This window comes from Lissotriton helveticus, chromosome 5_1 (assembly GCF_964261635.1).
Source record: "Lissotriton helveticus chromosome 5_1, aLisHel1.1, whole genome shotgun sequence".
In the NCBI taxonomy this organism is placed as follows: domain Eukaryota; kingdom Metazoa; phylum Chordata; class Amphibia; order Caudata; family Salamandridae; genus Lissotriton; species Lissotriton helveticus.
Genome location: NC_136065.1, coordinates 940413663 through 940434865, shown reverse-complemented (window position 1 = coordinate 940434865; position 21203 = coordinate 940413663). Strand labels below are relative to the sequence as shown.

Here is a 21203-nt window from a genome sequence, read left to right as displayed (position 1 = left end):
TCTCAGCCAGGCTCCGAGTACAGCATGGCGATAGGACACACTTCTTCGACTGCCCAACGGATGCGGAAGAATGGAAGGACGCACAGGGCCTAGCGGGCCACGACCATGCGCAAGGATGGCAGGAACAACGACGACGGAATACAGGCTGGCGGAACTAGCGGCACGGAAAGGGAGGACAACCTCCGGGAGAACGCGCCGTCACACAGAACGAACGCATCACGGTGGGCCCGGATGGCACACTCTGCACGAAACTAATGGCGATAAGAAACGCAGTCCGACGCAGGGGGAGCCACCAGTCCGGTGGCGGAACCTGCACAGGACAAGTGCCTGGTAACTCAGGTGGTCGAAGGGTAACATAGGGGGTCCAGGACACTGTGAGTATCTTTATACTTTAATCTGGGGGGATCATGGCAGCCTGACGAGCTAGAGAGGGGGCTGTTCCCCGGAGGGGTAAGAGTATAAAGAGATGGGGACGGGGGGCGGTAACCCAGTGCTTGTTCTACCGTGCCAATTCACCCTAAGTGATCGACTGTAGAGTGCCAATGTGGCCGGGTAGGGCTGCACGGTACCAGTCAGTCGGCTGAAGACTCAACTACGAGGTGAAAGGGTTCTTTTTTGGACTATAAAGTATTTAATTGCAGTGTCTATTTTGTTTAATTTTCTAATTGTAAGTTGAAGGGGAGGGTTTGAGGGGGGGCGAGTCTTTGGGGCGGGGTTCGAGGTCTCCTGGTCGGTTCCGAATCGGGGGATGCGGTGCTACCGCCTGTGGGTGGGTAATGTTCAGGCTCCCAGTTTTGGTTCGGGGTGGGACTACTGCCTGTGGGGGGGAAATGTTGGGGTTCCTTGTTTTGCTTCAAAGAGGGATGCTGCCGGGTCATTTTACACTCTTGCAATGTATTGTTTAAGTTGTCTGCTTTTTGGTGGGTCACGTCACACTGCGGAGACGATTCCAAGGGGCGCCAGGTGGGAGCTGCGAGGGAGACAAATGCTACTATCTGATGGGTGACGTGTAAATATAAACTACTGACATGGAACGTTAGGGGGCTCAATAACATGGTTAAGCGGATCAGAGTAGCCACATATCTCCGGCGTTATGGGGTCAGTTTTGCTTTCCTACAGGAAACGCACCTCTGGGGGGATTGCCTTAAGTATGTCCATGTAGATGGCGTGGTCAGTTTTTTGCCACGTCCTACTCCGGGTTTGCTAGAGGGGCGCTCATTTGGGTGGCACCGGTGGTCCCCTTTAAAGCCGTACACTCAAAATTGGATCCAGAGGGTAGGTTTGTGATTGTGGTGGGTACTCTGGATGGGCGTAGTGTTTGCCAGGTGAATATTTACGCCCCAAATACAGATGATGGTGAGTTTTTGGGTAACATGCTGAGCCAGTTAGATATAGACCCTGACACGGAGCTCCTGCTGGCGGGGGATTTTAACCGTGCACTTGATGGGAATTTATACAGATGCCCCCCAAAGCTAGACGCCAAACCAAAAATGAGAGATGCAATGGCCCAGATGCTCCAGAGTTATGACCTCATAGATGCGTGGCGACACCGCAACACGGTTCGTCGTGTGTACTCGTGCTTCACGCCTGCTGCCAACACACACAGTAGACTTGATTATTTTTTCCTGCAGGGCATGGTAATGGATAGGGTGGAAGAGATTCACTACTTGGCGCGATACCTATCGGATCACTCCCCGCTCCTACTCACGTATTTGGTGGGCGGACCACGGCCCAAGATCCCGCTCTGGAGACTCAACACAGAGGCCTTCGGAGACCCCACCTATAAGGAGGCTATCTCGCAGGGGCTCAGGACATACCTAGAAGTGAACTGTGGGTCCGCCACTACGAGGGCAACTGAATGGGACGCCATGAAGGTTGTCCTTCGGGGACAGCTATGTCTACGGAGGTAGGGATGAAACGGGTGCTGGAACGGGAACTCCGACAACACAAGGACCGCTTGCAGAGATTGAGAGAGACTTCCCCACAAACAAGGAGCAGAGGCCTAAATGGACGGCCACACGGCAGCAATTGGGAGACACCTGGGCCTCGCTTGGCAAATTTAACTGGTCAGCCGGCAGGCGGAAATGGTATATGGAGGGTGACCGAGCTGGTAGACTGTTAGCGCGGCTGATACGGGCAGAAACCCAACCTCACCCTATTTTGGGAATGCAGAATGAATTGGGCCGGGTGGTATATACCCAGCAGGCGATCAGCGAGGTGTTCCGATCCCATTTATGTAACATATACTCGGAAGCGCAGCCATTAGCGGGCGCCGAGACCATGGAGGTGTACCTCGAGGGGATACAGCTCCCTGAGATTGAAGCGAATAGCCAAGAAGACCTGGGGGAGCCACTCCGAGATGAGGAACTTATGCTGCAATAGCCCACCTGCAGACAGCGAAATCCCCGGGGATGGACGGTTTAGCGACCGAACTATATAAAGAGTTCAAGGGGGTCCTGGTTCCAAAACTTCGTGAGGTGGCAATGGAGGCCTACGACCGGGGCTAGCTCCCCGACTCCATGCGGGCGGCGACAATCGTAATGATCCCTAAGCCAGGTAAGGACCCTCTCCTCCCCGGATCCTATCGACCCATATCCATGTTAAACGTGGACTTGAAGATCATTAGCCAGGTGCTGGCCTCCAGACTCCTCCCCTACCATCGCCGCCTGGTCCACGATGACCAGTCGGGGTTCATCCCTGACCGGAACACCTTACGGAATATCTGTCGCCTGGCACACGTCATGTGAACTCTAGCGGGACAAGCCAAACAAAACACACTGGTCTTCTTGGATATCGAACAAGCGTTCGACTCGGTTCGCTGGGCCTACCTCTGGAAGGTGCTTTTAAAACTAGGCCTGGGGGAAGGATTCGTAAAATGGGTTCAACTACTATATACCTCGCCCATGGCCAGAGTCCGCACGGGTCGCTGTGTCTCGAATGAAATACCCATATCGAGGGGAACACGGCAGGGGTGTCCCCTCTCCCCCCTGCTCTTTGCCCTGGTGATGGAGCCGTTGGCATGCCATCTCCACGCGGCACTGCAGGGCCAGGGCATCAAAATAGGGACAGTGGAGCATGTGATGTCCTTATATGCAGATGACACCCTGTTCTATCTGAATCAACCGACGCATTCGCTACCCATCCTGCTGTCCGAGCTGTCACACTTTGTGGCTGCTTCTGGCCTTGTAGTAAATAGGGCGAAGTCCCAGCTCTATGCGATTGGGGAGCAGTCTGAATGGGAGGGGGTCCAGCGCCCGGAGATGGAACTCCCATGGGTGGACGACACACTTCGCTATTTAGGGATCTGGATTGGTCGTAACCCGACCGACTTTTTCTACCATAATATGGGACAGATACTTCGGGGTTTTAAGGGAAGTATTGCCTTCTGGAACACCCTTAAGATCTCCCTGATGGGGAAGATCGCCCTAATCAAGATGGTGGTCCTCCCACGCTGCCTATACTCGATGCAAGGGTCCTTTTATGAGTTGCCGCACCAGACTTTTCCAAAATTGGATTCCCTCTTAGTCCTGCTGTTATGGAACTGGAAAAGATGGAGGGTGAGTCTAGAGGTCCTGAAGCATAGCTGGGGCTCGGGTGGACTGGAAGTCCCCGACCTAGAGCTGTATTACTTTGCGTCGCAGCTACAGCATGCCATTGCATGGTTGGACACCGATCCCTCCTGGGAAAGGTCCCTGCTGGCAGGGGCCTATGGGAATGAACAACTGGGAGCGCTGCTTTGGGAGGAGAGGGGACGACGAGATCACGTTCCCCCGCTGGTTCGGTAGGGGGCCACAATCTGGGACCGTGTGACGCGCCGCCACATTGGCGGCACGCTGTTTGCCCCCGACATGGATCTGTTGTTGATGCCGCCCTTTGCCCGGATTGCACAGGTCATGTCTGTAGGCAAATGGGTGGAGGGTGGTTGCCTGATGTTAGCCGACCTGTACCCAAATGATAAATTCATCACTTACCAAGAGGCGGTCACTGCCTTCGAGCTGGGTCCGGGGCAATCCCTTCATTACGCTAAACTAGCGGAGACTGCAAGACTGTTATGGCCCTCGTTCCCAGAGGCCCCGGCACACACCCATACCTTAGTCACGATGTTGGCTATGGCGGGGGACGGAAGTTTGTGACCCACCTCTACAGGGCTTTGCGGGAGGATAAGAGACTACGGCCCTTAGCGGTAGAAGACAAATGGCAGCAGGCGTGTCCGCAGGACATCACCCCCGTGATTGGGAAAAGATACATGAAAGTGTGCCGAAAGTGTCGGTGTGCAACCGCTTTAAACAAAATCAATATAATAATATACACATGACCTATCTCTCCCCTAGGCGACTCCAGGCTATTGATAACACCAGGGATTCCCAATGCCTGAGGTGCCGCAGTCCCATGGCGGACTTTGTCCACATGGTGTGGGCGTGCCCTAACCTCCAATCCTACTGGAAATCGGTTTTGGAGGTCTTGACGAGGGTCTCAGGGTTGGGTGATAGACCTGGACCTGCACCCTTGCCTCCTGGGCTTAATCCCCAGAGACCCCAAATGGAAAGTGAGCAGGCGGTTCCTCGTACTGGGCCTGGTCACAGCCCGACGTCGTATAGCGATCCACTGGCTGTCCCCACAGGGCCCAATATTGCAGAAATGGAGGGCGGATCTACGGGAGTGGGCATTGGCGGAAGAAGCGCACATAAGACACACAAGGAGGACGGGAAGCTACCGGAGGTCCTGCAGGCTTGGGGTGTGATGTTCCAGGAGCTAGTGGGATTGGATGCCCCTCAGACTCAAAATAGCCCAGGTTCCACAAACATGGGACAGCGGGAGGCCCTGACACAGGGTGGCACGATACATGATGACCCACCATAGGGAAGGGATGGCATAGACCCAATTTTTCGTTGACACTTTCTCCTTTGTTTCCAGACCCGGCAGCAAGGGGGGTGGTAGTTGGGGGGGGGGGTTCTTAGGTAGGTAGGGAGGGGGGAGGGGACAGGTGAGTTCCTAGGTTGTCCAATGTTGATTTTCTCTTTCTTTTGAGAACAAAGTTATTGGGCGAGTGGTGGATAAAGCGCACTTCATTATCCTCGCCATGATTAGGAGGCTGGCCAAATCCCGGCCATGACCGGCTGACTCTTATATATACGGCGATTGTGATACTTGTTGTCGGACTCAATTGTGTGAATATCCATGGTGCTTTGTATTGGTATCCGTATGTAATCTTGCTCTGCAATTTTGTTTAATAAAGGTTTTTGAAAACTAAAAAAAAAAAAAAAATGTATGACTATCGGAACCCACGTTATGACCGATATTATGAGGAAGAACCTAACAGGGCAAGATTCAATGAGCCATCAATGACTCAAGTGCTACGAGACCTTCAGTCCATGATGTCAAATTACTATGCAGGATATCTGGTAATACAACAACCTTGGCTGCCAGTTTAATTGATCCTCCGCACATTTGTACCACATCCATAGCCTGAACCATGCCAATTGTCAACTCCTTTACTGCCACAGCAAACCACATCTTCACTGCCTCCTTTGCCGTTAGCACTACCTCTGCGACTTGACTGTCAAGACTCCGATTTGAATATTAGGGAGGAAGAGAAAGGAGAACCTTTGAAGATGACGTCTAGGACATTTATATGTTGGACTCCTGACTACTAGATTCTCCACCAGATGCCCTTGCTAGGTTTAATGCTCTCATTGAAAGGGCATCAAAGTACTTTGTTTTACCCCTTATCAGTCCAACAGGGGGACTGTTTCCTGTATGATTTCTGGGGTCTCATTATATATGGCTACTCTTCCAGCTGTAGTGTCCAAGTTAGAAAAGAAATACAGGACACCAAAAAACACGTCACTCTGCCTAATGGGTCATCATAAAGCTGACTCCTTATTACACAGGCAGCTCAAACACATTTCTGTGACCCATCAACACTTTGCATAGCACCCCTTGAGAGGGAGGGTTGGAATAGGGTCCACTTTGTGAGGCCAGGTTATCTATTGCTGCCAAAACAATGCATGCTAGCAATTCCCTAGCTGTTCTTGGCATATGTGCCTTGCAAATGTGTAACAGCCACATCTCTATCTGAAATTACTACCAGAGGATAAGAAGGCGGAGGCTATAGTGATTCTCCACAAGGAAGCAAAAACATCAACCGCTACTGTTGGCTTATCAGGGACGGATAAAATGTGAGTTTCTACAATGAGCTGACGTTCTGAGACTGCAGGGCTGGCTCCTTTAGTACAAAGGTGCAGAGTCAAATTCTGGACGTGTCCTAGGATGGTAAGTCACTGTTTGGATCCGAACAGTGCCTGATAAGCCAACAGTAGCCTTTGATGTTTTTGCTTCCTTGTGGAGAATCCAAGTTAGAGAAGAAATACAGGACACCAAAAAACACGTCACTCTGCCTAATGGGTCACCCCAAAGCTGACTGCAGGACTTCCCCAGTTAACAGACCCTCTATACCACCATTCCACCTCCCAATGATATTGGTTCAAAGGATCTCTGCTATTCAAATAAGTGATCATGCATCACCTCTGTCAAATGAGTACTGGATCTTGTCCAGTGGGAACATACACTGAAGTGCCTGGATACCCTCTTTTATCTAGCTCTACAAATCAACATAACCCTTGTGTCCCTCGAGAGACCATCTTTGCAACTCTCCTTCATCCCTCACAGGGACATCAACATCAGTTGTAGTTTTTAAGAAGAGAGCCTAGCAATAAACTTGAAAGGTCTATCAAACCTGTCACAACAAGTAGGAGTTTCTAATAAAGTGTCTTTGTAGCAAAGAAGACATCTGGGAAGCGACTGATGTTTTGATCTGCGCAATTTAAAGAAGTTCCTCAAAAAAAAGCCTTTGATTAGTCACTCTACAAGATGTTGTTCTGCTTTTAGAAATGGGAAGCATTAAGGATTCTCTGAATGCACACTGCTTTTCATACCTCTGTACACCACAACACTGAAAATACCGTAGCTGTTTAACGATGTTAATTCTTTATCCTTCTATGGGCATCATATTCCCCCCCCCCCCCCCAAATACATATATATATATTTTTTATCTATTAAAATTGTGTGCCTAACGTTATGAAAATGTTTCACTAAAGTGAAAACACAGTACTTTGCAAAAAAAATATTTTCCGGTACTAGACACAACACACACACACACACACACACACACAGAACCCCGCCGCGCGCGCACACACACACAAACACACAATATACAGAAACTGGAATTCCTCATGTCGCAGGTAGCGACACACAATTGAAATGACGAGCACTCTTCGTTATCACTAACCTTTCATGTGACGTCTTCTTTCCCTGCCGGTTTTGTGCGTCTACGTCCAAGCGATAGTAAATGCGTGCTAGGACGCGCGCACGCGCTCCGTTCTTCAAGCTTCCGTGTAGTGTTGCACGCACATGAAGTATGCTATGTCGCTGGTGCTGCCTGACCATGGATGTGCGCATGTGCGTTGCGGTTCCTAACGGGCACGGGTTCGAAGGAATAGGGTAACATGTCTCGCCGGGCCCTGAGGCGGCTGAAGGGTGAAGTGCGGGTTCAGGAGCCACTCGGTTCTGGGGAGCTGCCGCTGGGGCAAGCTGAGCAAGAGGATGAGGAGGAAGAAGCGATGTCCCTGTACGGAGTAAACACAAGAAGGGCAAGAAACTTCTGCAAGAGAGAGGAGGCACCAACCTGTTCGAGCTGGTGAGAATGTCCAGCACATTCCAGTCATGGGTTGAAGTGGTGCTACTGGGTGGAAGAGGGCTCTGTCCCAGTCCACGTGGGGCTGATCACGACTGGGGATAATGGGGACGTATACTGTAAGCTTGTATGTGGACTTGGCACTTTACATGAAGGGGCAATAATACGTGTCTAAAGGGATCGATAGCACTCTGAGTAGGGGAACTGGTGGCAATCGGAGAACTAAAGTTGTCATTATACTTCATGAGGAGAAGCAATATGACAAAAGTTGGGACCAATCCTTTAAATTGACCGGTACTGTCCGGTACGGAGTACCTGCACTTTTATATTTTGAGAGGGAGAGTACCTGCACTTCCAACGAGAAATGCTATACTTTTGATTGGAGATTACTGGCACTTCTCAGAAACAAGCAGGTACTCTGGTATGGAGTACCTGCACTTCTGTTTTTCCATTTTATGCACTGGTTGGGACACCCTCGAGTTACCATATGTCAAGCTTGACTAGCTTATCCAGTTCTTGTTCAAACTTCGCATTGTGATATCTACATTTTAAAATGGAATGCAAAACTACAAGGACCAAAATGCAAAGTAAAACCCAGTACTTAATGCCTTACTCATGCCTACCATGGCATTCCAAGAGAACTCTGAAGCAGCTTTTAGACGGCGACAATACTGACTGGAGAAGGTGTACAGATGAGATCAAAAAAACACATTGTGGTCATACATATATCTATTGTAGAATTATTGAGCTTCTCACCATTGACAAAGCCACAGAGCAGTCCTATTCACATCTGCTTCTGAGGCACCTTTAAGTAATTGCTAGAGTGCTGCACAGTGAGGTGCAATATGGAAGGTGTTGGGTGAAGTGCCTCCAGTTTGTAAATATGCTCCGAGGGTCGTGCGGCCACTGCTTATTAGCATGAGGTGCTGGCAGTTGCAGAAAAGTAAGAGAAGAGTAGACGCTGTTGTTTATGCGGATGCTGCCATTTTATTAGGTCTTAAGTGCAGGCTGCTTTAATTTTCTGATGTCCAAGATCTTTTGTCAACAATACCATTGTTATTTGTAATATCAATACATCTAAGTCAAGAAAAATACAAAACCTGTTGCATTACAAATGCTATAGGTGTCACATTTGCGAAAGTTATAACTATTGGCATTGTAAAGGACAAAGCTATTAATTTAGCTATTTTCAAAACCAACACATAAATAAACAAATTGTCATTTACAAGACCAATAGCTCAAACTTTCCTAATGCGAGACCTATTGCATTGCAAATGCTTGTTTAAGACTGTCATTGTTTTGAGTGCAATTAGATTTGTTCTGACACATCCTATGACATTAGGTCAAAAGGGGTGATTTTAATATTAATATAGGGTATGGATTTGGGATGGTGCGAGATGATGTTGTATTACAATTTGTGGTCTGATTTGTTGGTTTGCATATTGACACCATCACCTTATGCTGACACCACAATTTTCACTGTGTATTTTGTCATACAAGTAGTTGTTTTTGGAGGTGAGACATTATTTTGTTTACCCTAACTTTAGAGAGCGGGCCATTGTCAGGCCGTCTCCTGATTTGTACTTTGACTACTATTGCTCTGAGATCTGAATTTATTTCATTTTCTTTGCTGCATCTGGTTGAGCCTTATGCTAATTCGCTATACTGATTTACGATGCATTTTGAATAACTATTTTACTTTCTGTACTTTCTGTACCACACTTAAATTATTTTATAAACCTCCGTGGTTTCAGAAATGATTAAAGGCTCTAGTCCATTCTTGACCCACTGGCTTATTTAATTGGCTATGCAGATTTGTTGCTGGTTGTGACACATTGCCTCATATGTTCTTGAGGTTAACAAGGTCTCCGATGCTTCGTTGGTGCTGTATCTCTTAGATTATATGATGAGATACCGTCAACAGAGTTCATAATTTGTTGTCAGATGTCCCTTTCACAAGCTCTGCCTGAAGCTTAAATATTCAAAATCCTTTCTGTCTCGGACCACCAGGATTACATTTTCAGGAGCCATTATGGATACCAAGAGAAGAAGGCATATTCATCTAAGGATGGCATATGCTGCTTGCAGGGTACTTCCAAACTCTACTAGGAGCATAAAACTCACACCAGTACACATTTTGCAAATCCTTCTAAGGGATGGATATATATATATATATATATATATATATATATATATATATATATATATATATATATATATATATATATATATATATATATATATGCAAGGCTTGAAGATGAGTTCTAATTAGGAGAACGTTCTTTGCTTGCTATTCAAACTACACAAACAGACATTCTAAAGTTATATTTTTTATGTATCATTTATGCTCCACTTTCAATTAATAAAAGCCATCTGATTAGTGAAGAAACATTTCAGAAATGCCCACAGCCGGAGGAGGAGCTACGCTAGCAACCAAGATGGCCACATAAGCTCTCGGCTCCGCCGACCTCCGCCAGTTGCTCACAAATCCTGACGATTATCCTGATTTCTCCCCGGACTCCCATGCAGCTAATATGTTCCTGACTCTGAAGGTGCAATCCCGGAATTTCTAGCTGCTTGAATAACGAAGATACGCCGTGTTCCATTCTCGGCCTAACCCAGAGTTGAAGCCGGGGCCTCGATTTCTAACCCAGCCGGGTTGGAGTTGAATAACATCGGCCGCGGGACGTGGGTGGCGTCCGGTCTCCCGGAGTGGAGTGTTTCTTGTCCGTTTCGGATGGTGGATAGGTGGCAGTCTTATCTCGCAGCTATGGCGGCGTGACGCATTGGTTGCTGTGGTCGGGGAACCGCCGCCCGGAGGCCCTGTTGGGCTCCCCGGGTCGATGGGCTTGGTTCCCCCCTGGAGGCGACGATGTTGAGATCGCGCTTTTGAGAGTGCCTACAGTTGTCATCGGATTTGCCTGTGCCTGGTGCTCCGGAGTAGTCGACCTCCGGGGTTCAGAGACCTGCTTGGTCGCTTCGTGAGGGGCGATGGAGCGGGTGGAATGTATACCGTCGCTGCATACTGTAATGGCCGCCATTGGGGAGCTCCATTCACAGGTCACCGCCATCATCCAGAGGATGGTCGTAACGGTTGATATCGTCCACCGGAGACCGGACTCCGAACCTTTGTTGGTTCTGGAACAAGCTGTTTTTCCCGCGGAGCAAGAAGCGTCTGAGACGGAGGGCCCCGAGCTGAAGCCAGGCTTGGTATCTTTTATCGACCCCCGAACGACTGCTAGCGAGCCCCGGACTATCGAATCTGCATCATGCTTTATGCCGATACCGCCCCAGAAGGACATGTATGATCTTATATTTCGGAGCGAGTTCCCCAGTGACTTTAGGATTGTTACCTCACCATTTTACTCCTGGATGATTCAAATACGCTCTAGCGCTTTATCTTTGGTGGACTGTGGATATCGTTTGACTCTTAGACTTTGTGTACTATTCTCCTGGCCTCAATCCTTCCGTACTGACTTTGAACTTTCTCGACATTTTGATACTCTCATGGGAATGGCGGATCGAGCGGACAGGGCTTGCATGAAAAATCGCAGCGGCCAGGGTTGACTTTGACTGGATGGGTTTGAATAATGACTTCATTTGATACGGGATTGTAACCTATACTAGCGCGGGAGTTGGGTGGTTCTTCTACACTCCCCCCGTCTGATTTTAATCGTTGCATTGTATTATTCTGGATACGTGTAGGGGCGGGCTGCTACTGGCGGGAGGTAAGGGAGACCGGGGGCCTGTTTGATATTTCCTCCTCCACTCTTTCTTCTTCCTTCTTTTAGGTCTAGTTCCGGGGCGACAGGCACGCTGCTCGTGGGGATGGGCCGTAGCCATTGCAGGGGTGCAGGTTGGGGGGATTGGGGAGGGGTTTGTTATTTTGCCTTAGTTTAGTTCTATGGCCTTTTTTTTCTTTCCTTTTTTCTTTTACGAGAGACGGGTTGTTTATCCTGTATTGATTTTCTTATGTATCGTGGTGTCTGACTTGGTCTTCATTATCCTGAACTATGGGTGGGTGAGCCCTTCTGGCTGCTACTTCGCTGGATTGTTGATCATACTTCTCCTTATTGATGTACCGAACTAAGTTGACACTGCATACTCCTTGGAATTGAATTTTCCATATTGATTTACTCGCTCACCTATCGCAATATTGTATTCTATGTATGACGCCCGATATATGTAAATTTCTCTTGTTTTCTTCAATAAAACCTTTAAAAAAAAAAAAAAATGCCCACAGCCAATGAACCATAGTTCCAGCTATGTCATTTTTTGTAGTTTCAATAAAAGTGCAAGTACAGTGAGAATATATATAAAACTGACTACTAAACATTGCTTTAGGTGTATGCACATGGCTATGCTTCTGTCCCGGACATCATAATATGCTCGGTCATGCTCAGAGTACAGCTTAGACCAATTCAGTAGTCTAAACATTTGCCACAAATGTGAGACTCCACTTTACTGTAGAAATGTGGGTGTACACCATAAACTGTTCTTTTACACTTTTGGCCTATCTCCACCCCCCCCCCCCCAAATAAAATTGCAATTACAAATGAAACCAACTTCTTTCAGAATGTACATGCTTTTATTTAACCGTTTTTGGGTGTTTTTTTTCTGTTTCCATTTCTTGTACAATTCCAATTTTAGAAAAACAATCTCTTTCAGATTGTTTTACTATTTTAAATTATTAACTTATAAACAATTACAGTTTTAAATTCAACAGCAAATCATCAAATGTTCAACCAATACCTGTTTTTAGGAAAAAGCTCCTCGCATTTCGCAGTAAGCTTCTTCAGATATGTGTATCCAAACATCTAGAGATCTATAGCCGAACCTTAACTTCCAATTAGAAGTCATATCTAAATCATAATGCATGTCTGCAAAACCTAAATAACTATATCTGATAGAGACTACTAGCCGCAGATTACTTCACGTAGAATTATCCCCAGGCGTGAAACTGGATCCGGAAAACCTTTTGCCACGGCATCCCTGCGCGCCGGGGGGACGGCACCACGCGACTCCGCCCCTACGTCGTTCGCACACGTGACGTCAACGAGGTCACATAAGTCCCACCCCGGTGCGCCTATGCCCCTGCGAACTTTGCTCCTTGTCCTGTCTTTTGGACTTGGCCCCTGTGGGACCCTCTGTTATGATGGTGGGGTCCTCTTGCAGACCCTCCTTCCCCCTGGGTATGGCTAGGGTATCTATTCTACGTGCAGGAATCTGCAGCTAGTAGTCGCTATCAGATGTACGAGTTACTTCTCTTCAGTAACGATGTATCTGGTAGAGCAGATTCTAGCCGCAGATTCCTTCACAGCCTGCCCTTCCTCCCCATTCTGCGAGGACCGTTTGGCTTGGTCTTCTGCATTCGCCAATGTCTTCAGTGCTGGCGTTCTGTCGGTCTTTTCTGGCAGGATGTTGGTCCTGTTTATTTGTTCCTTCCTCCCCTTTTGGCGCTTCGGAGGATCTGTTTGTAGGTACTTTCTGTGCCTTTGTGTTCTAGTTGCCCCAGGTTGGCCCTTGTTCCGTATAGGGGTTGTCACGTTCTATGTTGGGGCTGTCTTGGAGTCTTGTCGTGCCTTGTTTGTCCAAGACTGGTTCCCCTTCATTGTAATTGGTTGGGTTGTGGTCCTGTTATGTTATCATGACACTTTTCATATGTTCTTGACTCCAGGGGAGGCTATCTTTGTACTGGCAGGGTGGCTGTTCAGGGCTGTGCTCTGTTCTTTATTCCTTTCCTTGCCTGGGGTACAGCAGTGTTTAGCACTGCTCCTTCTGGTGGTGTTCCCCTCCATTCCTTTTTTCTTTCGCACACTGTTAATATACTCTCACAGTTTTGTCTGTTGGCTCCGTGTTGTGGCACTGAAAAGTTCTCTGCAGGAAACTGACATAGGCGCGCCGGGGTGGGACTTATGTGACCTTGCTGACGTCATGTGCGCGAGCGACACAGGGGCGGAGTTGCCTGGTGTCGTCCCCCCGGGGCGCAGGGACGCTGTGGCAAAAGATTTTCCGAACCCAGTCTCACACCTGGGGATAATTCTACGTGAAGGAATCTGCGGCTAGAATCGTCCCTACCAGATACATTGTTACAGAAGGTAAGTAACTTGGACATTTAGTCTGATAAATTTCCAAATTGTAAACTCATCTTTGAATTACTTCAGATGTACTCAATACATAATGAATAATCTTGTTCTAATCGCACTTTTAAGTGCATCCAAAGAAATTAGTTTTGTTTACTCCTCCACTTCTAAAAACCGTCCTTACTCTGGCGAAAGTAGCTGTAAACCATTTATCTAGCTAACCATACTAGAGTTAAACCATTAGTCTTTTTAAGTATACTTTGGTTCAACTATGCAAATCTGTTTTATAAAAAAATTGTTAATACCTAGCCGTAATATGCAAATAAAATGATTAAGATCACATCTTTTCTTGCCAGGCTTGTTCTCTTTTACGTTTTAACATGTTATGCGGTGTTCAAGCTCTACCTGTTCGTTCTCGAATATTCTTCATATTAAAGTATCAATGAATGACTAATAGATTTTATTCTTTCTTAGTTAAGTATGCGTGAACGTTGTAAAAATACTCTCATCCTATTCCTAATTTGCGAGCCGCAAGTTGTTGATGGCTATTGTTTGTGTTGCTGCATCTACATGGAAACGCTAACTTTGCCAACATTTGCCACATCATGTTTGGATCAACCCTAACTTGCACACACACCTAGCCCTACAGCGTCTATCTGAAGGGAAGTTAAAGTAGACTTCATGTTAGCCTACTTGCATACATGCAGTTCACCAAAGCCACATACTGAACAAAGATGCCTCCAAAACAACCTAACCACCACACACATTTGTGTTGACGATCTGTCTTACTTCACACTCTTGACCTAACAAATGATATTGGAAAGGCGGGATTTCATCTCCAGAGTCTGCTGACCATTCTCCAGAATCCCGTCACAGGTCGACTGGACCTTTTTACCTGTCATAGAGTGTATTAGGCAACCTAGTCACAACGAAACAATTCAATTATCCAATTGCTTTCCCCAAAGAACCACTGACTAAAGACTGCATTTAAAAGCTTTATTACATAACCAAAAATAACTGGAGATACAGGCACCTCAGCAAGAGGTTCAAAAGATAAACTGGTACTAATACAAACATAATCCTACGGAAAAGTCTCAAGCGGCTAATGAATAGGACTAGAATCAATTCCAGGATCATCAGACTAAACAGGATTGCTATCACTTGAGTTCTGGTACTCCTCAGGATAATAGACATACATTCAGAGCAGTCTGTCCCTACACTATGCTAGGTGACATCCCTACTCAACAATAGCCCAACCTAACCAAAAGGTGTCAGCCGTGGTGACTTCCCAAAGAAGTTCGTCCACATTCTCTCGAAGACTATGGTTCTCGACTTGCAACTACGCTCTTTGCCCAACTCGACCGCTCTCTCTAGCTCCTCAACTCGTCTGCTCTGCCTCCACCCTCGGGGTACTGTCCCTAATACCAAACCCCACAATGTGAATGGCACGCCTTCAGGTACGCCCATCCAGGAGGTGTTGGATTCTGGAAATTTCCAGCATGGCTCTGGTCCATCCTTGTCCGTTCAAACGTCCTTGGGTCCCAGGCTTTTCATCCTTTCAAGTTGCTTCCTTGAATTCCTGGTCTACTCCTCCATGTCTGAGTCTAGCATCCTAACGCTCATACACAATGGGCTCTACTATATACTTGATGAGGCGCCTGCAAAGAAATACACGCAAATAGCTCACAGGCTACAAATGTTGCAACATCTTCTAAAAGCTTCTTTTATAAAACATTTCTACAGTTAAAATGTTAAGCAAGACATTTCCAACCAGGCCTGCACCAATTCTATGAACTAGGCCTCTGCTCGAATTATAGGCCCAACACTTTACATTAGCACTTCTTCTTAGTTTACTAGGCCTCCAACCTTAAACAGCAAATGCATTTTCTACTTTAAGCTAATTACTAGGAATATATAAAGTCTGTTACATTTCAATTTAGTCAATCTGAAGGCACATTAGTAAATCAATTAAACACTCTTTCAATAGTGAGAGATTTCATTTCAAAAGCATCTCCATATTGCAGCAAATATGGATTTGCACCTTGTAATGTTGGTCCTGCACATTTTCTGATACCAATTTACTTCAGTACTTCGTCATACATTATCTCTAAACATGATTAAAAGTTCTCTACTTATGCGGGTGCTGACTACTTGTACATATGCTGCACCCCTACGAATTTCACTGTAAATGGCGCTCTCTCAATATCAAACTAAAAGTGATACTTGATACGCCTTGTAATATTGATTTCTCAACATTTAACTTTGCTTTGTCTGGAAAGGGTAATCTGTGCTTTTATGAAATGATGCGTCCAGAATAATGTTTCTCATAAAATAATATATTTTCACCCGGCGTTTCATTTAATCTTTTTTTGTTGTTTCAGGCAAATTTGAAGAAAAAGAAGACCATGTACCAAAACTGGAACAGCTCAATAGTTTGGGCTGTATGACCAACATGAATTTGGTGTTAACTAAACAGAACTTACTACAGATGGAGTTGTTGCTGCTGGAAACATTTCAGTGGAACCTGTGTCTCCCTACCGCTGCTCATTTCATTGATTACTATCTTTCCATTGCTGTGTGTGATACTGACCTCCATGATGGCTGGCCCATGGTTTGTTTGGAAAAGACAAAGCTGTACATTGCCAAATATGCAGATTATTTCCTTGAAGTATCTTTGCAAGGTATAGTGGTGTCTAATGCATTGATAAACTGTTTACATAGGCTTTGGCCCGGGTTTTGGTTGTATTTTACATGTTGTTTCTTTTTCTACAGATTATACATTTTTAAATTATACCCCATCATTAGTGGCTGCTGCATGTGTCTCTGCCTCTAGGATTATCCTTCGCCTGTCCCCAACATGGCCTACTAGATTGCATCGTCTTACAGCATACTCCTGGGAGTTTCTTGTGCCGTGTATTGAACGCCTACTAATGTAAGTATGCATTAAGTCTCACAAAGTTCAAACTTTCAAAATGATAATGAGAGAATCTTCCCAAGACATGAATTCTAGTAAACTTGATTAAGAATGACTGATTCGGGAGTGTGTGTGTGTGCGTGCATGTATCGTAAAATTGAGCAGCCTCTGCTGCTGAAGAAAGGTTAGATATGGATTGCTGCTTTTCAAGAGGCATCAGATGGAGAGGATAACTCTATTAAGTAATTTATGTGTAGTCCGTGTGGTATTGTAGTTAGCAGGGTAAAAAAAGCAAACCTTGTATTCATTTATTCTATGGTACAATGTTTGCATTTAATATTTAGTTGGACCGGTCTTAATTGGAAGTTTGTGATATTACAAGTGTTTTAAACAAAAGGGAGCTTTGTTGGGGTTTCATGATTTAGTTTTTTATTCTTGTTAAGGCACTGGCAATTTCCTTTGGCATACGTTTAATTCCTTTCCAGCAGAAAAACTGCTGAATATGCATTTAGTCTGCTGCCAAAACCAACAAATGCGCATCTATCGAAGTATTCTATATCTCCAATGTTTTTTTGTCTTAACTCCAGCACAACATACACTGCCTGCATTTTCTTTTCCCCAGTGCTAAATAATATTTTATTATATGCTGTGTTACGATGGACAATGTAAAGTTCATGCACGTCAGGTTGAAGGATGCTTGAGAATCCAAAGAAAGGGCAAGTACCTGGCAACGAAACCAGTAGAAGCAAGCCAATGCAAGGTCCTTTTGGCTTTTGTTTTTTTGTTTTTGTGGGGTTTCTTGGGCCTCTGCATCAATATTTTTCATAGGACTTTTCTCTTACCCCCCCACATTTTTTGTGAATCACATACCTGTCTCTGGTAAATTCATGACCAGTTTGAGCCAGTAGGCATGCATGTTTTTTCATTTTTCCTAACCGATGTGACGGCAATTTAATTTTGCCATGTTTGTCCAATTTCTATTAAGAAAATTCTCCCCAGCAAGAACACCTTTTGTTTTGTTCCAGTACATTATCTCTGTTGACATATTCTTGCTTCCACCACACTGTTGATTTCCCTGGGATTTCTTTATCCCTTTTAGCCTTATCGGCTCTCTCTCTTTTGTAATTTACAGAAATAATTTCTTGCATTTCTCACTTGTAGATCTTCCAATGTCTTGACAGTTGCTCCATGTATTATCTCTAGCTTTGTCATGGCAAAGTAGGCCCACAAATAATAATTGAGAGCTCTGACTCTTCTCCCCGGCTGGCACATGACCCCTTGTATTATATCTGTAATGTCTTATATCCGTACTGTCTTAATACCTTCCCCATTGTGCTGTAAGGCTAGGACCCACAATGATGGGAGGTGCATAGCGTAGCTACCCATCCCTTACACTCTTCATTAATAGGATATCGGAACATCAAGTCTATAATCTGTTGCCGTTCCCCCTTTTTGGGTACTCCAGTCTTACATGAAGATGTGTCCTGTCCATTAAGCTATCATCCACCGCCAAAAAAAGTTTAAAAATCAATACTAATGGATGCAGATGTCTATGTCCATTTATTATTTGGTTTTTGGCCTTTCCAATGCTCGTCTTCATTTACATCATTGTAACAAACCATGAGAGCCATGTACGTTTTTCCTGATAATATTAATATGAGTGGGAAATTGATTTTTCTTAAAAGTCTGCATTGACAGGGATACTCTGCAGTGTATTAAGGTTCTTTTCTAATTGTGATCCTCCGGGAATACATTGATGACTTGCCCTTAAGATCTTGAATTGGTAGTAAGATTGCCCAAGGCTTTGTAATTCATAATTTCTTGCATTAATGTTTACCCCGATGAAACCGGGGAAGTTAAACGGAGGAGCACATTTTGTGCAAATAGTCCTATCCTTTGCTGTAGCTAAATTTTTACAGTGTTGGAAAGAAATATTATTTTACTGGTGGCCCCCAGGCTACTTGCATTTTTTATTAGGTGCTGCTGCCATAAAAGATTTTTGACCCATACCTGTTTTTCTCCCCCTCTAGTTATACTATGCACTCTCTGCCTCGGTTTTCCAGCATGGATCTCCCCTGCTATGCTTGCACAGTCTCTGCCGGACTCACCTTCACACCTTCAGCTGTGCAGGGCTTGGCCTTGAATGCTCAACTAGGCAGCTGTGGCTCCTACGCTATGGCGGAAGAGCGCTCGCTCACCTCCCCACTCCCACCCACCCCGCCAGCTGCATCAAAATGGCAGGAAAGGGGGAAAAACTATAATAAACACGTTTTATCACTTTATTTTTCCTTTCCTGCTGAGTCTTTGGGGACGGGGCCATGGGGGATGGCGGGCGCAGGATGAGTGTTTGGCCAGCCGTCTGATGCTGGCCAAACTGTCATGCGCACTGAAGCTGTCACCAACCCAGCTGTGTTGCTGGGTTGGTGACCGCAGGCACAGACTCCCTGTCTCCCTGGGAACGCAAATCTTTGGCGCTGAGGCCAATCCTGACGCTGTTCTCATGACATGAAAGCAGTGTCACGGTTGGCCGCAATGGAGTCTGAGAGCCTGTGCCTGCAAGAAGAGGAGCAAAAGAGCGCAACACTGCCGACTGCAGGTGCTCTTATCTTTTATTTTGTCAGCCACTCTTCCACAGCACCAGCTGCTACTCCAACTAGGACTACACCCCTGTATTGTACATGCCAACCCCAAGCTAGGTCCTGCAGTTTCTTGCCCGTGCTTTTTTACATCCTCAATTAGCCAATGCTTAACCTGAAATTACCAGTGTGATTGAAAATGTTTTCATTAGTCTTAACAACTGGTGATTCTTTTTGGCAATTCTGTTTCACAGTTTCTTAGTTCCTGCACATTGTAGATGGAGAATGCCCCTCCCAGTGAAGGTTCAGCCAATGGAGTCCAAGCTCTTGTACGCCTTAGCCACGCACTGCACTCCCATACACATGGATAAGGATCTGCAGTGCGAATGAAACTGGACAATAAACTGTAGTCTAGTTAGATGGATTGGGGGCAACCATAAGACGGAAGAGGTACCTTTTAACTTTGATGAACCTGGAAAATGGCTGCTGCCTCTTGGAACTTACAGGCAGCTTATACAATGTACACTGAAATGCATGCAAAAGAAAACTCACTGCAAGGCCTGATGAGCAGTAAAGTGTCACAGAATCTCAATTAAATTGCTGTATAGTGTCTTCAGCACCTTTCAATCCTAACATAGTGGAAATGAAAATGGTGATTGGTTTGTGCAAACCCATTTTACACAACGTCTTCCCCCGAGAAGTACAGTTGCTTGTCCCATCATGAATTCCATGCAAGGTCCCAAATGAGGACATCCTGACATACCCATTTCGCTAGCTTTTCTAGCAAGAGAGATGGTGGACAGTCAGGAGTACCACTCTCAAGGCCCACTGGATCAGTATGAACCCTGTCCTCTGACATTTACACACCATCCATTAATGATTGATATTGGAGCTTGAATCCCTTTTACGGTAATCCTGTGGATAACCAAGAGTAAACTAAAAGCAGCAAATCATTATACTCTTAAGAGGCCTGCTATGTAGTCTTAGAAAGGAATGAGAAAAAATGATTAAGGAGGCCCCCTTCGAGTAGTTGTAAGGGACTAGGGGGATTGAATGTAGAAAATATGGGATGTCCCACGTTTACAGGACGACAGGGCCTGTTATCCAATGGGACAATGCTGCATCTATGGGGATCAAGGAAGGTCCAGTATGGATTTGGCAGCCAACTACCTCTGATATTTAGGGAGCTGTTTGCACACAAGGTATCTCAAACTGTTAAGTAAACTATAGAAAACATAGAACACTTTTAGATATATATAGAAATATAAATATATAAAGGGTGACACTCTTATAAGCTAATACCAACACACAGTGAATTAAATTCTGGTAGAAAAAAGTACAAATTTATTTTCATAATACACGTTGAAGCATGTCATAATATTAAAAACAATAATAAAACAGTAAGCCCAATGTTATACACATAAGATTAAACACATAAAAACATTTGAGGTACATAACATCAAGAATCGAAGATTCAGGTCGACGCAGCGTTTCGGTTTCTTTTATAAGACACCTTCTTCAGGACCGATTCTAGAAAGTTATATTAAAAAAACATACAGTTACCCACTGTTTGTTGGTTTTATACTTTTTACACAGTTAAAACATTAAAAACATTTTTCTTTTGTTGTTATTCTTTGACTAAAGGTCACCCTGAGATTGTTCATTTGTACAATTTAGATTAAGGACATTCTGTTATCCTGGTTTACGACAAATTTATTGGGGTCAGAGAGGCTTGAAGAATTATGCACCTCTGGGGGCTGCCATCCTAAATGGTGTTCACGATTGTTAGTCCAAATCCACACTGGAGACCCTCCCACCACCTCATTCGCAGAGGACAGTCCGTTTCGACTGTATTTGGAATTAACGATCAATAATTAGGACTCGTATATACAATGTCCTAACCTATCCTTTATGTTAGTATAGGATGGTCTTTTGAG

The 21203-nt window shown here is 45.4% G+C and overlaps 1 protein-coding gene across 3 annotated transcripts in view; it reads left to right on the top strand.

Annotated features, from left to right (window-relative positions):
* Positions 1–21203, top strand: part of CCNJ (cyclin J) — a 94029-nt gene that overhangs the window by 54878 nt on the left and 17948 nt on the right. For 2 of the 3 annotated variants that reach the window (XM_078643439.1, XM_078643441.1), the window contains 2 exons: positions 16158–16457; positions 16549–16708. In XM_078643439.1, coding sequence (XP_078499565.1) covers positions 16158–16457; positions 16549–16708 — 460 coding nt within the window. The remainder of the gene's footprint in view (positions 1–16157; positions 16458–16548; positions 16709–21203) is intronic. The other variant, XM_078643440.1, reaches the window with a different exon arrangement.